This window comes from Simochromis diagramma, unplaced genomic scaffold, assembly GCF_900408965.1.
Source record: "Simochromis diagramma unplaced genomic scaffold, fSimDia1.1 OVJJ01000321.1, whole genome shotgun sequence".
Lineage (NCBI taxonomy): Eukaryota > Metazoa > Chordata > Actinopteri > Cichliformes > Cichlidae > Simochromis > Simochromis diagramma.
In genome coordinates this window covers 1,058,084-1,072,751 of record NW_024386772.1, presented here as the reverse complement: position 1 = coordinate 1,072,751, position 14,668 = coordinate 1,058,084, and the positions used below count along the sequence as shown (strand labels likewise).

General features: G+C 43.1%; 1 protein-coding gene across 1 annotated transcript; it reads left to right on the top strand.

Moving 5' to 3' along the window:
* The first annotated feature begins 1,902 nt into the window (after positions 1-1,902).
* LOC120739750 (transmembrane protease serine 9-like) lies at positions 1,903-13,869 on the top strand. The gene is made up of 10 exons (XM_040041624.1): positions 1,903-2,019; positions 4,328-4,348; positions 4,517-4,679; positions 4,812-5,080; positions 5,687-5,832; positions 5,919-6,372; positions 6,540-6,711; positions 12,101-12,354; positions 12,493-12,590; positions 12,795-13,869. Exons 1-10 carry the CDS (start codon positions 1,965-1,967, stop codon positions 13,140-13,142), a joined length of 1,980 nt encoding a protein of 659 aa, XP_039897558.1. The 5' UTR covers positions 1,903-1,964; the 3' UTR covers positions 13,143-13,869.
* Positions 13,870-14,668: the final 799 nt, after the last annotated feature.

The following is a 14,668-nucleotide window of genomic DNA, read 5'->3' as shown; positions in this document are numbered from 1 at the left end:
CTGGCAGACTCAATGACAGCTTTTACAACACGGCAACAGCCCTAATCAATGCAAACAGCTGACCTGATTGGCTACCTCCCTGGACTTTTTAAGTTACTGTGTCGTGTTGTTTTCTGCGTAGTGCAGACGCAGGACAGTTTCCAATTTCGTTCTACTATTGTACTCGGTATGACCGTGCAATGATGATAGAGAGTTATCTGTTATCTTGCAGAGGTTGTCACCATGGCGTCCCTCAGGGCTCCATTCTTGGCCCACTTGTTTTCTCATTGTGCGTTTTTTTCCTCAGGTTCAAAATGCAATTTTTCATTCAAATATGACAAGCTGTACCACAACAACAAAAGTCTCACTAGGTAGTCTGACTAGAACAAAAGAATTTCCAGATAGACCTGCTCTATTACCTACCATGTTGAGACTTACCGCTCTGAAGAGTCTGATAATTCAAGTTAAAAGATACAAAAAGGCAAAATATGTATATATTTTACAAAATGGTCTCAGGAGGAGGTGCTGGCTGTCATATTGTGGTCTGGGATGCGGGGCCTCCCTCTACTGCAGATATGGAGGCGGTCTGCTTGCCTCCGCTCAAGAGAGAAGGGTTACACTTCCTGGGTCCGGGTACCCGGTTGCCCCTCTGGGGGCAGGGGTACCTGGACCTGGGATATAGAGTATGTTTGGGGAGTGTGAATATGTGCACAGTGTCTATTTGTGTCTGTCTCCATGTGTCGGATGAGTGCCGAGTATTTGTTTGTGTATATGGGGGTGGGAATGCACCTTTGTGTCTGCGTGCGCCTGTTCGTCTGTGTCTATATGTCCGGTAGGGTCTCAGACTCCGCCTCTCTGGGAACATCTCAGGCTCTCCGAGGTTTGGAGGCCCATCTCCCCTCACCACACTCCCTGCCGGTGGCTGATGCCCTCAGACGTTGGTGTGTTGGTGGCTCTTGGTGTCTGGGGCTGGGCGCTCATGTATGTACCGACTCACTCCTGGTGGCCGATTGGCCAGGTGATCAAGGTGTTTTGTTTTTCTTTTTTTTTCCTTTCTCCCTTTCTCACCATCTCTTCTATTTTTCTTTCTCTCCCTCTCTTTCTTTCATTCCTTCTCCCTGTCCTATCCCCCAGTCATGTCTGTCCCGTCTGTAACAACCGAAAATCAAATCAAATAAATACATAATTATAATAAAGATCAATCAAATGGACCAATATGGCAAGGCCATGATGATCCACTTGGTAAAGTAAATCCACTTCGCATCTTTCTCGGCCCTCAGACAACAATTTTGATGGTTAACGATCCAAACGGGAAAGGCAAAAAAAAAAAAGGTCTCAGTTATAACTAGAAGTGTAAACATCTCAGTAAACATTATAGATGTCCAAACTCGATATGTTCTTTGAGTCTACATTTTAGTTTATATTGGTTAAACGTATCTTTAAATAAATTTTATTTGACCTTCAGTAATAATAATAATAATAATAAAAAAGGATGATACAGCCTTTATTAATCCCACAGCTTGGAAAACAAGAAAATGCATTAAATTAATGTCTGTGATCTTGTCTATTTTTAAAAACAAGATTTTGAAATCAAGGGCCAAGAGCCTGTAGACTCTCATGTTAATGAAATTCTGCTGAGGGGATGAAAACAAATGACATCTGAGAAAAGGTCCTCAGGTAAACACAGCAGATTAAAGAAAATGCTTCAGTCTGTAGCAGGGCTTTGATTTCCTGATGTGAAATCAATAATTAATCCTAAAAAATTAAATAATTAGTTCAAAAGTTCAACATTGCTGCCTGAAACCTGAAATTCCTGTTTAATAGAGCGTGTCTGATGGGGGGAGGATCAGGTGAGCTCGAGGGAAGTGTTGGGCGTGTCGTTAGACAGGTGTCTGGCAGAGGTGTGTTTAATGCAGACAGAGAGGAGGAGGAGAGAGGAAGGTTATTTATGCCTCAGCAGGTCTGGAGGTTTGGATCTTACAGCGATGGCTTTCTACAAAGTGATGTGTTTGGCTGCTGGGCTGATGCTCCTGACCCAAGGTAAGAGCTCTCTGCACACACCTGCATCAGGTACGACTCAGAGGGCGAAAACACTCAGGAGCACAGCGCTTCACTTTAAAGTGACACTGCAGGAAATCCTGGAATTTAAAAATTCACTTTTCGAAGCAGGAGGGAATATCACACTGGGTGGACGAAGGGAAAATAATCAAATTAAGAAAGGCACTGGAAAAATGGAAAAGTGGAATAAAATCTCCCAAAGTCACATAACTGGCAATAACTGCACATCGAAATAAAAACTTTAACTTTAACACTGCTGCATAGTCATCACATTTATTGAAGAAAAAATGTGTGTCGGTTTATGGTGACGGCTGAAGCAGTGATGACAGGTTCCTTCATCATGGTTCAGGGCAGGAAGTGAGCGACTTACTGTGATGGCAATACACCTCGCTATGAGTGCAAAACGTTTGTGTTTTCTAAACACTGACTGAGAATGAATCCACAGAAGCAGAGTGAACCTAATGAACCACGTAGTGTTTATGGAGGGTGGCTAAACATATATTCAGCTGTAGAAACATCAGGCGCTTGTGCTGAGCTGAATGTTTGAACTACAAACACACTGATGGTGATGGTGAGCTCACACACAGGTACTGCCTACGTATAACCAGTGGACTCCTTTAACATCATGTCAGGAACTGCAGTAATACTGCAGTAGTATTAGTATTACAGCGTGCAGCATGTGTACAGTATTTCTCTGTGTGGTTTCTGTCTGAGAGATAAACATCATCATCAGTGTTTTCATCCTGCTGAGTCACACAGTAACCAACTCCCCAACTCCCAACCCACACACACACACACACACACACACACACACACATAGAAACTCTGTATGTTAATGATCTTCAGAACAGGTGGTAAAACCAGTCTGCTGTAGGTTGATCTGATATCGTCGTGTTGGTGTTGTTCCCAGATCATCATACTAAATGTTGTTCCAGGATCAACATTGCAAGTGACCAATCAGAATGTTGTGACGTCATACTTTTGCAACTTCGGGAAAAACCGGTGTAAAACAAAAAACTGTACTTAAGCTGCGTGAAACCGCCTCTGTCCGCCGATCAACGGACCCTGACCCTTTAATAAACAGTAAGCAGAATTGATATTGTCCTTGCAACATTGGAATTTCATAAATGCACGAATGGCTTGGCGCGCAAAGGAATAACGTCACAACAATGTGATTGGTCACTTGCAATGTTGAACCTGGAACAACATTTTCATGATGGTCTGGGAACAACACCAACACCACGATATCAGATCATCCGTCTGCTGTAAGAGCGAGCTGATCTGGAACAACATTATGAGATGAATAAATTTTGCATTGATTTTAAAATTCTTTTACTCACTTATAAAATCTTAAATAACACTGCACCTTGCTATTTAAAGAACTTCTCTATGTGTTTAATCCTAAAAAAGCACTAAGATCTTCAAACCAGGTGCTCTTAATGCAACCTAAGTCTAGGCTGATCATGCCTTTGCTATTACAGCACCTAGACTGTGGAACAATCTCCCTATTGCCATTCACACTTCTTAGTCTATCAAGCCTTTAAATCTTGCTTGAATGAATCTTTTTACCCTGGCGCTGTCTTAACTTAGTTTGACTATCATTTGGCTGGCTTCTAACTTTGTCTTGTCTTGTGTTGCTGTTTGGTCGATTTGTCTCGTTTTATTTATTTCCTAATTTGTGAAGCACTTTGATTGACATTGTTGTTTTTAAATATGCCATATAAATACATTTTGATTTGATTTGATAATCAGCTACTGCAAGCTAGCTGTATGGGAGCATCACTGACACCTGATAATTAGTGCTCAGTAACACCCAATTAAAATCCTAGAATTTCACCTAAACTGGAGATCAGCCTTCTTGGACAGTTTGTTCGTACAGCAGCCATATTATTGGTTAGATGATGTCATTAAAAACAGTCCAGAGGTCCTGCTCAGGGACTCCAGTTAGCTGAGGTGAGGCCTAGCAGAGAGCTAATAGCTACAGCCGCCTGTGTCACCATCCACCTTTCAGCAAAGAGACCACGCCCCTAATAACGTAAACTTATTAGTACAGTTTAAATAGGTGAGTTATAAAAACAGGTGTTTTGAAGGAGCAAACTATGGGGACTGACTCACTGCTGCCTCTACTGGACAACAGAGGAACTGCAGGGGTTGGCTTCATTTCTCAGAGGCTTGTTTATAACTAACCACAGACAGTCAATTTTCCCACTATTATTACAGACAGTGAACTAATCACACACAGATAAATGGAGATTTTTTGTTTTAAAATAGTTTGTTTTCTGTGTTTCAGAGTCTGAGTCACAGCTGGATGGTAAGAAAAAGCTTCTTTGTGTAATAAATCTTTAGTTTCATATGAATATTAGTTTGTGAGTGAACTGTAGACTCCAGGATCACTGTGTCCTCACTCAGCAGTTTGTAGTGCTGAGAGTTTACAGCTCCTACAGTAATGCTCACTCTGTGTTTTAATGTCGGTCTTCAGTTTGTGGTAAGGCGTCTCTGAACACCAGGATTGTAGGAGGACAGGTGGCCCCTGTTGGCAGCTGGCCCTGGCAGGTCAGTCTGCAAACATCTGGGTCCCACTTCTGTGGAGGATCCCTCATTAACAGTCAGTGGGTGCTGACTGCTGCTCACTGCTTTAGAACGTGAGTAATGAGGCTGAAGCTGCACTCTAAACATGATTTAAAGACGCTGTGAAGTCAAACTTTATATATGTTTTCTCGTCTATAACAATTGTAATAACGGTGCGCTGTTTGTGTCGCTCCTGATGATCTCAGCATTACTGCAAGCGGTCTGACTGTGAATCTGGGCCTTCAGAGTCTACAGGGATCTAATCCCAATGCAGAGTCTCGGACAGTAACACAGATCATCAACCATCCAAACTACAACTCTGGTACCAACGACAACGACGTCTGCCTCCTGCAGCTCTCCTCACCGGTGAATTTCAGCAGCTACATTTCTCCCGTCTGCCTGGCAGCTTCAGACAGCACCTTCTACAGCGGTGTTAACAGCTGGGTCACCGGCTGGGGCAACATAGGAAGTGGAGGTGGGTCATAAAGACACCAGATCGTTTTTAGAGAAATTATGACAATAATACAGGGAACAAGTTTGCTGTCTCAGAAATATTTAGAGCAATAAAATGTTTCCATGAGGTTAAATCTGTGCAGAGTTCAAAACCAGAAAGAATAATTATGTGAATTAAACAGTCTGGAAGTGCTGGACCTGCAGCAAACATGCTGTCTGCACGATGATGTCAGGTCAAAATGATCCTTGGTTAAAAGAAAGTATACTTTCTGTGTATCTGACACTGCCCCCAGGTGGTGTTAGACAGTTACTACATGATGACGACCATCGACTGTCTGTGTGTCAAGTTTATTTCTGTATCACGTTTAAAAACAGCAGCTGTTGTGCTTCATCTAAAATACTCAAATAACATAAAACAGGACAAGATGACAGAGCGGCATCAAAGTCATGTGACTGTGTTCTGCAGAGAGCTCCAACCCCAGCGGACAAACATGTTTCCCCATCTTTGTTTGCACACATGACTACACTTTGTTTTTAAGTTTGGAGGAGCCGCCCTTTTGTTTGATGATGCATTTAATCAGTCACATGTTATTTATTACAAACTGATATATTTATTTTACCCCTTCAGTGTCGCTTCCTTCTCCACAAAACCTGATGGAGGTGGAGGTTCCTGTTGAGGGAAACAGGCAGTGTAACTGTGACTATGGAGTGGGAAGAATCACTGACAACATGATCTGTGCCGGGTTAAGTGCAGGAGGAAAGGACTCCTGTCAGGTGATTGTTGTTACCTGTGTTTGGCACATTTTCACCTTCTACAGTTTCTTCTCCTCAGCTAACAGTAAATGTTTCTGCTCTCAAAGGGAGATTCAGGAGGTCCAATGGTGATCAAGCAGAGCGGTCGCTGGATTCAGGCGGGAGTCGTCAGTTTTGGGGAAGGTTGCGCCTTGCCTAATCGTCCAGGAGTCTACGCCAGAGTATCCCAGTACCAGACCTGGATCAACAGCCAGATCTCCTCCAACCAGCCGGGCTTCATGACGTTCACGTCCACTGGGACCAACAGTGACCTCAGTGTCTCCTGCACAGGACTGCCACCAGTGCCAACCACCACCCCTACTACCACCACCCCTACTACCACCCCAACTACTCCTATAACCACTACAACTTCCACCACCACAACCACCACCACCCCTACAACCACCATCACTACCACCACAACCACCACCACTCCCACCACAACCACCACACCTACAACCACCACCACTACCACTACAACCACCACACCTACAACCACATTGCCTCCAACCACTCCCCAGTGTGAGTTTCCATCACATTAACACTTTGTTTCCTTTAAACTTTTAGATAATACAGCTGCTGCTCTCTGACACTTTCTGAGTTCTTCACTACCTGAACTTGAAGTGATGGTTTTGTGTGATCCAAGTTTTTCCTGCCTCTTTCTGTCTCGCCCTGGTTCTTCTCCTCAGCGGTGGTCTGTGGACAAGCTCCAAGAACTTCTGGGATTGTGGGAGGAACCTCAGATGCGACAGCCGGCTCATGGCCGTGGATGGCGAGCTTACAGAAGAATGGAAGTCACGTGTGCGGTGGGACTCTGGTGGCCTTGGACTCAGTGCTGAGCCACGCCAACTGTTTCTCAAGGTGAGTTGCAGCTGAAGTTGAAGTTTGCACAGACGATAATTCAGTTCAATGGGTGAGTTAGTCAGTATGCTACCCTCTGATTAGTAAATTCTCTTTCTGATGTTAAACTGAGCAATTTTTAAGAGTTTTGAGTTCAGACATAAAGAGAAAGGGTGAATCTGACAGAAGAACTGACACACTCATTGGTGACTGAGCTTCAACAGGGAGATCAGTTTGAGAACAGAAAAAAACCCCTCAGCACATGAGTCAACACATCTCACAACATAGAAGACAAAAGCTTCGAAGGGGGTGGGTGGTAGTGTAGGTATGTGTCAGTGTACATGTGTGTGTGTGTGTGTTCAGCTGAGAGAAAGTGTCCCTTCACCCGGTTAGGCAAAAGTCAACAATCTTCGGTCGACGTGGGTGGCCTTGAATGAGAGAGGAGAGTCACAACCAGAGATGGGCAGTAACGCATTACTTGTAACGCGTTACTGTAATCCGATTACTTTTTTCAAGTAACGAGTAAAGTAAGGGATTACTATTGCAAAAATGGTAATTGGATTACCGTTACTTTCCCGTAGGAACGCTGCGTTACTGCGTTACTAAAACCGTGATTTTTTGCGAGAATGTCTCATGACAGTGACGTAAGCGAGTGCGCTGTTAGTGACAACAGCTGTGTGCAGATCAACAGTGGATAATATATCGAGTGCAGAGAGAGTATGAGCGTGCAGCGTTTAAAGCGTGGAAGTACTGACCTTACTTACTTCCATAAAAAGTGACAAAAACATTAGTGTCCGCTGTGCGTGGGAAGAAAACTTCTTTTTACAGCGAAAAACCCCTAAACTTCCAAACAAGCACCGAGTAGCTACGACGTAATGGGAAACTCACAGAGAAACTCGCAGATTCTTCCACTGACCGCGGCACACCTGCACCAGGGTAAACCTCCGCCTACCCCACTCCTGCTTTACAGGTGAAAATAGAGCAACAGGACCGCTGAGTCTTTGACTTTATTTATTTTCTGCTGTGTTTTACTTGCATCTATTTGAAAGACTGAGTGTAAACACACAAAAAAAAAAATTATTTTATGTACTGGAATGTGCAGAAAATAGGTTTAAATGTTAAACAAATTTCTTCCAGTCAGAGAATGTTGCAGATAATTAAATGTTTGCTTGATGCATAAAGTTAAAAGATTAAAACTAATAAAACAAGTTTTAAAAAGAAACTTTTCCATTTGATTACATTTTGTATGATGGATTATGCAGAAAAAGTAGAATTGGGCTGAAAGATGTATCGCTTTATCACCTATTCAGGTTGTAAATCGTGTTTTTAAAAAGTAACTAAGTAACTAAGTAATTAATTACTTTTGAAAATAAGTAATTAATTTTCTGGGATGCGGGGGGGCGCATGAGATGAAGATGGTTGTTTTGGTTGGTGTGAACAAACTGCTTCCAGTTTTACAGTAGGTCTAATGTCCATCACTGGTCATACAGATAAGAGGCAAACCCAGGTTGTAGAGTGAATCAGTTGATAAAATACTGCAGTTACAGCGCAGATGTAAACATCTGTGTTTGTTGGGAGCAGTTCTGATTGTGCAGTCTGACAGCTGCAGGGAGGAAGGACCTGCGGAAACGCTCCTTCATGCATCGAGGATGCAGCAGTCTGTCACTGAAGCAGCTCTGCAGCAACATCTACATGCATGGGGTGGGAGACTCTGTCCATCAGAGATGTTATTTTGGCCAGAGTCCTTCTGTCTCCACCACCTGCACTGGGTCCAGGGTGCATCCCAGAACAGAGCTGGCCTTCCTGATGAGTTTATCCAACCTCTTCCTCTCAGCTGCCGATAAACTGCTGCTCCAACATACCACACTGTAAAAAATGACAGATGCCACCACAGAGTCATAGAAGGTCTTTAAAAGTGCTCCCTGTGCTCCAAATGACCTCAGCCGCCTCAGCAGGTAGAGTCTGCTCTGACCCTTCCTGTACAGAGCGTCAGTGTTGTGGCTCAAGTCCAGTTTATTACTCAGGTGAACACCCAGGTACCTATGAGAGTCCACTATCTCAATGTCCACTCCCTGGATGTTCACCAGTGTCAGTGTGGTGGGTCTGCGTCTCCGGAAATCAAGGGTGTAGATTTGGTTTTGGCATTGGTGGGGACGGATGATTCAACCACCAAACCCCGCCCTGTTTCTTTTTTTGTCCTTTTTGTTTTTGCTTCTTGATAAAAGGAGAAATATACTTGCCTACATATGCTATTCTACCTGCTTTTAAACCATTTAAAATTACAATTCATAGTTTTATATGTGAATTATATAATGTTAAATTACTATTAAACAAATGACTAAGTATTTCAGGCTTTAGTTTACTTCAACCATATTCCATACAAATCAGGTATCGTACAAAAATAAAAACAGCTTCAAATACAGTCATGACAATAAAAGAATATGACTTTAAAGATTTAACAACATTACTTCAGTTATAGTACACCAACATGTCTTATACATCAGCACTAAGGGAACACTGAGTGACCTGGTGGGTTTTGTCCATAAAACTACTCGTCTAAGATGACCACAAAGTAACAGATCTCTCAGCAAAATTATGCAACATTTTAGGCACTATTGCCCCGATCAACTCAGTGAGCTGGATTTTTTTTATTCTAAACATGAACTACTGTTACAGCAACAGACATGGACACAACAACTCAATGTTCACTATGTGAAGCAGCCAAACACAGGCCTTCTCCTCTCGTTAACGGAGATAAACTGCTGGCATATTGGTTTTACATCTATACTGTCCAGTCTCTCCTGGTGTACATGGTACAGCCTCTATAAACTAATATCCTGGCTGCTCGAGGCTGCAGTTTTCTCTGACAGTTTCAATCAAAATTAGAAATGCTGCTCTGAGACTGAGAGAGCTAATAGTGCTGCCTGCTGTGCAGTTAGTTTCCAAAACACGTTATTCGTGGTTACATACACTTTTATACTGATGTGGGCCAAAGCCTAGCATAGCCTGTAACGTTATTATGACGGACACATTTTATGAGTGAACTTGGCTTTAAGTGACTGACAGGTTTCTTTGAAAAACTCTTTCTTATATCCAGCTTCTTCCTCTTTGCTGCCGTCCTCCTCTCCTCCTCGCAGCGCAGGTTTGCCGCTGCTACAACTAAACAGAGCTCCCTGAAAGGCTCAGCCAATCACATTGGCCATATTTGTCACATGACGTAGGACTCCAGTAGAGAACGTAATTTCACTCTTTCTGCACCGCTGGGTGAATGAGATCGTTTTCTTTTTCTTTCTATCGGGTTTGATTTCTTTACTTGAAGAGATCAAATTATTGGTGGGGACATGTCCCTTCCGTCCATGCCAAATCTACGCCCTTGCCGGAAATCCACCACCAACTCCTTGGTTTTCCCGGCGTTAATCAGCAGGTGGTTCTGCTGACATCAGTCCACAAAGTCCAGAGTCCACTGTCTGCACTCTGAGTCGTCCTCACCTGTGATGAGGCGACTATGGCAGAGTCGTCAGAGAACTTCTGTAGGTGGCAGCGTGGGGAGTTGATGGAGAAGTCTGCGGTGTAGAGGGTGAAGAGGAACGGTGCCAGCACAGTTCCCTGTGGGGCCCCCGTACTGCAGACCAGCGTGTCAGAGACACAGCCCTGTGTCCTCACCAGTGTTGGTCAAGTTACTTGAAAAAAGTAACCAGTAACTAATTACTGATTACTTCCCCAAAAAGTAATCCTGTTACTTTACTGATTACTTATTTTCAAAAGTAATTAATTACTTAGTTACTTAGTTACTTTTTAAAAACACGATTTACAACCTGAATAGGTGATAAAGTGATAGATCTTTCAGCCCAATTCTACTTTTTCTGCATAATCCATCATACAAAATGTAATCAAATGGAAAAGTCTCTTTTTAAAACTTGTTTTATTAGTTTTAATCTTTTAACTTTATGCATCAAGCAAACATTTAATTATCTGCAACATTCTCTGACTTGAATAAATTAGTTTAACATTTAAACCTATTTTCTGCACATTCCAGCACATAAAATAAAATATTTTTTGTGTTTACACTCAGTCTTTCAAATAGATGCAAGTAAAACACAGCAGAAAATAAATAAAGTCAAAGACTCAGCGGTCCTGTTGCTCTATTTTCACCTGTAAAGCAGGAGTGGGGTAGGCGGAGGTTTACCATTATGTCATAGCTACTCGGTGCTTGCTCGGAAGTTTAGGGATTTTTTCGGTGTAAAAAGAAGTTTTCTTCCCACGCACGATGGACGCTAATGTTTTTGTCACTTTGTATGGAATCAAACTCAAAGTAAGGTCAGTACTTCCACGCTTTAAACGCTGCACGCTCATACTCTCTCCGCACTCGATATATGCGGGAGAGAGTATAAGCGATATATGATCCATTGTTGATCTGCACACAGCTGTTGTCACGAACGTCGCACTCGCTTACGTCACTGTCATGAGACATTCTCACAAAAAATCACGGTTTTAGTAACGCAGTAACGCAGCGTTCCTACGGGAAAGTAAGGGTAATCTAATTACCGTTTTTGCAATAGTAATCCCTTACTTTACTCGTTACTTGAAAAAAGTAATCAGATTACAGTCAAGCGTTACAAGTAATGCGTTACTGCCCATCTCTGGTCCAAACATACTGTGGGCGTCCTGTGAGGTAGTCCAGTATCCACTGGGTTACTGATGTTGTCCTGTTGCAGCTGCTCCTCCGTCTTCCTCCTGTATTTTTCCTTCCCTTGCCTTATCTTTCATTTCAGCTTCTTCTGGACAGCTCTCACTTCCAGATCTAAAGACTCTCTTCTTCTCCTTGGGGGAGCCTTAATTTCAGGATTCATCCATGGCTTGTTGTTAGAAAAACACTGTACCTTTATGATGGGTACGGTGTTGTCCACACAGAAGTTCATGTAATCCGTAATGCAGTCTGTGATGCTGACGCTCCCACTCAAGATGCTCCCACTCAAGAAAGCCATGACCTGCTGTTATTTCTTAGCTAGTACGGGAGGACTGTCAGCTAAAGCTGGCTCAGATGAAGTGCTCAGCCTCTCTCTTCCATAGGCATCAGTCTATTGGTTATGTGTAATAAAGTGTCTCAAATTTAGGTGAACTTCTTGTGTGGACTCTTTCCTTGTCACTTCTTATGAGACAGTTCATGACATCATTTAACTTCTGTTGTATTTTGTGCTGTAGCAGGTTTTCAATTGGCTAGTTCTTTCTTCAGTTGAAGTCTGTTTGACCTCTCAGGGCCGCTGTAGCTTCACCTCTTTAATAAGACCCAGGCCTGAATGTCACCAGGTTCAAGTCTGTAAAACTTGGGTCCCATGAAGTTGAGTGTAAAGATGTAGATCTTGTTTGAAGCTGATGAAGTTTATGTTTGTGTGCTTCGTTCCTCCCACAGCTCCCCTGTAGCGTCCGAGTGGACTGTCGTGTTGGGGCGTCTGAAGCTAAATGGATCCAACCCCTTTGAGGTGACGCTGAATGTGACAAATATCACTCTGAGCAACACGACCGGGACCAACATAGCCATCCTCCGTCTATCTGCCCAGCCCACCCTGACCGACTACATCCAGCCCATCTGCTTGGACAACGGGAGAACCTTCGCCGAGGGCTTGGCGTGCTGGGCGGCCGGTTGGAGTCCTGGAAGAGGAGGAGGTGAGTCAGCAACATGAAGGCTGACAGAGTTCTGCCCAGACTCTGCACCAGTCCATCTCTCAGATTACACATGTGGACCACTGCACTTACAGTTTCTTTAGTCAAACATCAGGATTTTCTTATCTTTCATGATGTTAGCTGAGGAAGTTATGCAGCAGTTTCAGACCTCGGTGGTAAACTGTGGGAACTCATCATCGAGTGAGAGCATCTGTACAGACGTGTTTGCACTGCAGCAGGTAAATGACTGGATTCTTCTTCTTATAACACTGTCTGCTGACATGTTGTTTATTCTGGACCTTGGATTTAGCTGCTTAAAAGTAAATATAATAATCATAGTCCAAACTTTCTGGTAACAAAGGTGTATTAAACTCTTCCTTTGAGTCGCAGGAAAATATAACATATAAGATTATAATAATAACTGACCCTTTCCGTCTGTTCAGGGTGATTCTGGCGGCCCGCTGATGTGTAAGCAGGGCGGCTCTTGGTTCCAGGCGGTCGTGTTAACAGCTCCAAGCCCCTCTGCCAGGAGGAGACGAAGCTCAGTCATGACCTTCACCAGAGTGAGCTCCTTTAACTCCTTCCTGACGAAGACGCTGGGGACACTCTTGTCTCCACCCTCCACGACCACCACCACCAACCCCACCAGCGCCTCCAACACCACCACCAACACCACCACAACTACCTCACGCCCCGTATCACAAAGCAGCGGGGGTCGTCCTGCTCACTCCTTCATCTTTGTCTTCTTCCATCTCGTCAGCCTCGCCTTTTGTCTCCAGCTCTTCCTGTAGAGAGTTTGACTTGATCGACATGATGTGATGGACACAAATGAATGTGAACAAGCTTCGACTCTAAGACTTTACAGGCTAAAAGCTCTGCCTGCTAATTTTGACTTGATTCTTAACTGATTATCTACAAAGAGCTCAGTGGTGACGTTTGGGCGAGTTTACTGTCGGCTAACGGCGCCTTAGGTGCTCCACTTCCAAGAAAAGGAAGCTGGTTGTACAATGTGTGGCTTGAGCTCTGACTCACGGGGGCTTTGAGCTGGACTCTGGTTTAAGGGTGTAAAAATGAAGAAGTTCTTTAAACTTGCACTGAACATTAAACTGTAGCTCAAATGTTTAGAAGTTCATGTTTTCTTAAGCTAAACAGATCATTGTGTCTGCATCACTGTTACTGTTTCATATATATCTCTAGATTTTAATTAATGCAACAATGAAAGATGTGAAATCTGCATATTTTATAATTTATTTCATTTTTTTTTATCAGATACTGATCATTGTATCTGATCATCATTGTGAACTCTGTTTTCAGGACAGAGTAGATTAATTGTAACCTTACAGTCACAAACATATTGATGATTACAGACAGAACTGAAGTTATTCTTGCAGTCTTTGGCTACGTCCACAGGTACACGGGTATTTTTGGAAACGGAGATTTTCCGTTTTCGTTTTAAAAAATAATCCCGTCCACACGTAAACGCAGAAGTGAAGGAAAACGCTGCTAGGAACATGCCAAAGCAACAGGTGGCGCTATATTCCTAACCGTGTAGAAATGTTGGCCAATCAGAAGTCTAGAAGCCTCGGTGGGAAAAAGTAAACAAAGCTGGGGCATAGAAGAAGAACCGAGTTGTATGTGTGGAGGGACAGTAACTGTGTGTGTATGTGAGCATGTAAACACTGCAGAGAGTAGAATTAACAGTATTGTAGAAATTTTCTCCGTTTTTCTCACCCACACGTAAACGCAAAAACAGAGTTTTCGAAAATAGCCACCCTGGCCGGAGTTTTTAGAAATCTCCGTTTTCAGTGACCGAAAACGCCGTTTACGTGTGGACGAAAGGTGCAAACCCATAGAAAAATCTGCGTTTTCAAAAATACCCGGGTACGTGTGGACGTAGCCTTTATCAGATTTAAAGAAGCATCATTTAGAGATCCTGGAAACAAGGGGACATGATTGGACTGTCCCTCTTCTACCTCGCATCTGGGCCACAAACACTTAAGCACTTAAAGAATATTTGCTTTGAAAACTGTTAAATTGCACTGAAAAAGAAAGTTATTTACATGAAGAATAAACGAATAAAAAACTTCTTGTAAATGTAAAAATACAAAAACAACAACAAAGAGCTTTGTTTTTTTTTACTCTCCGCACAAACTAAAGAGACAAAATAACGTGAATAATTTGCTTCCAGTTTGTGGTGCATTGATCCGTCTCTGTTGCTTTTGGGCCTCCTTTGCTCACTTCCCTTCTCTCCCCTGTCTGATTACCTCTGATTACCCGTTTCAGAGGTGCTTCCCTGCTGGTCTCGCTGCTCTCATGT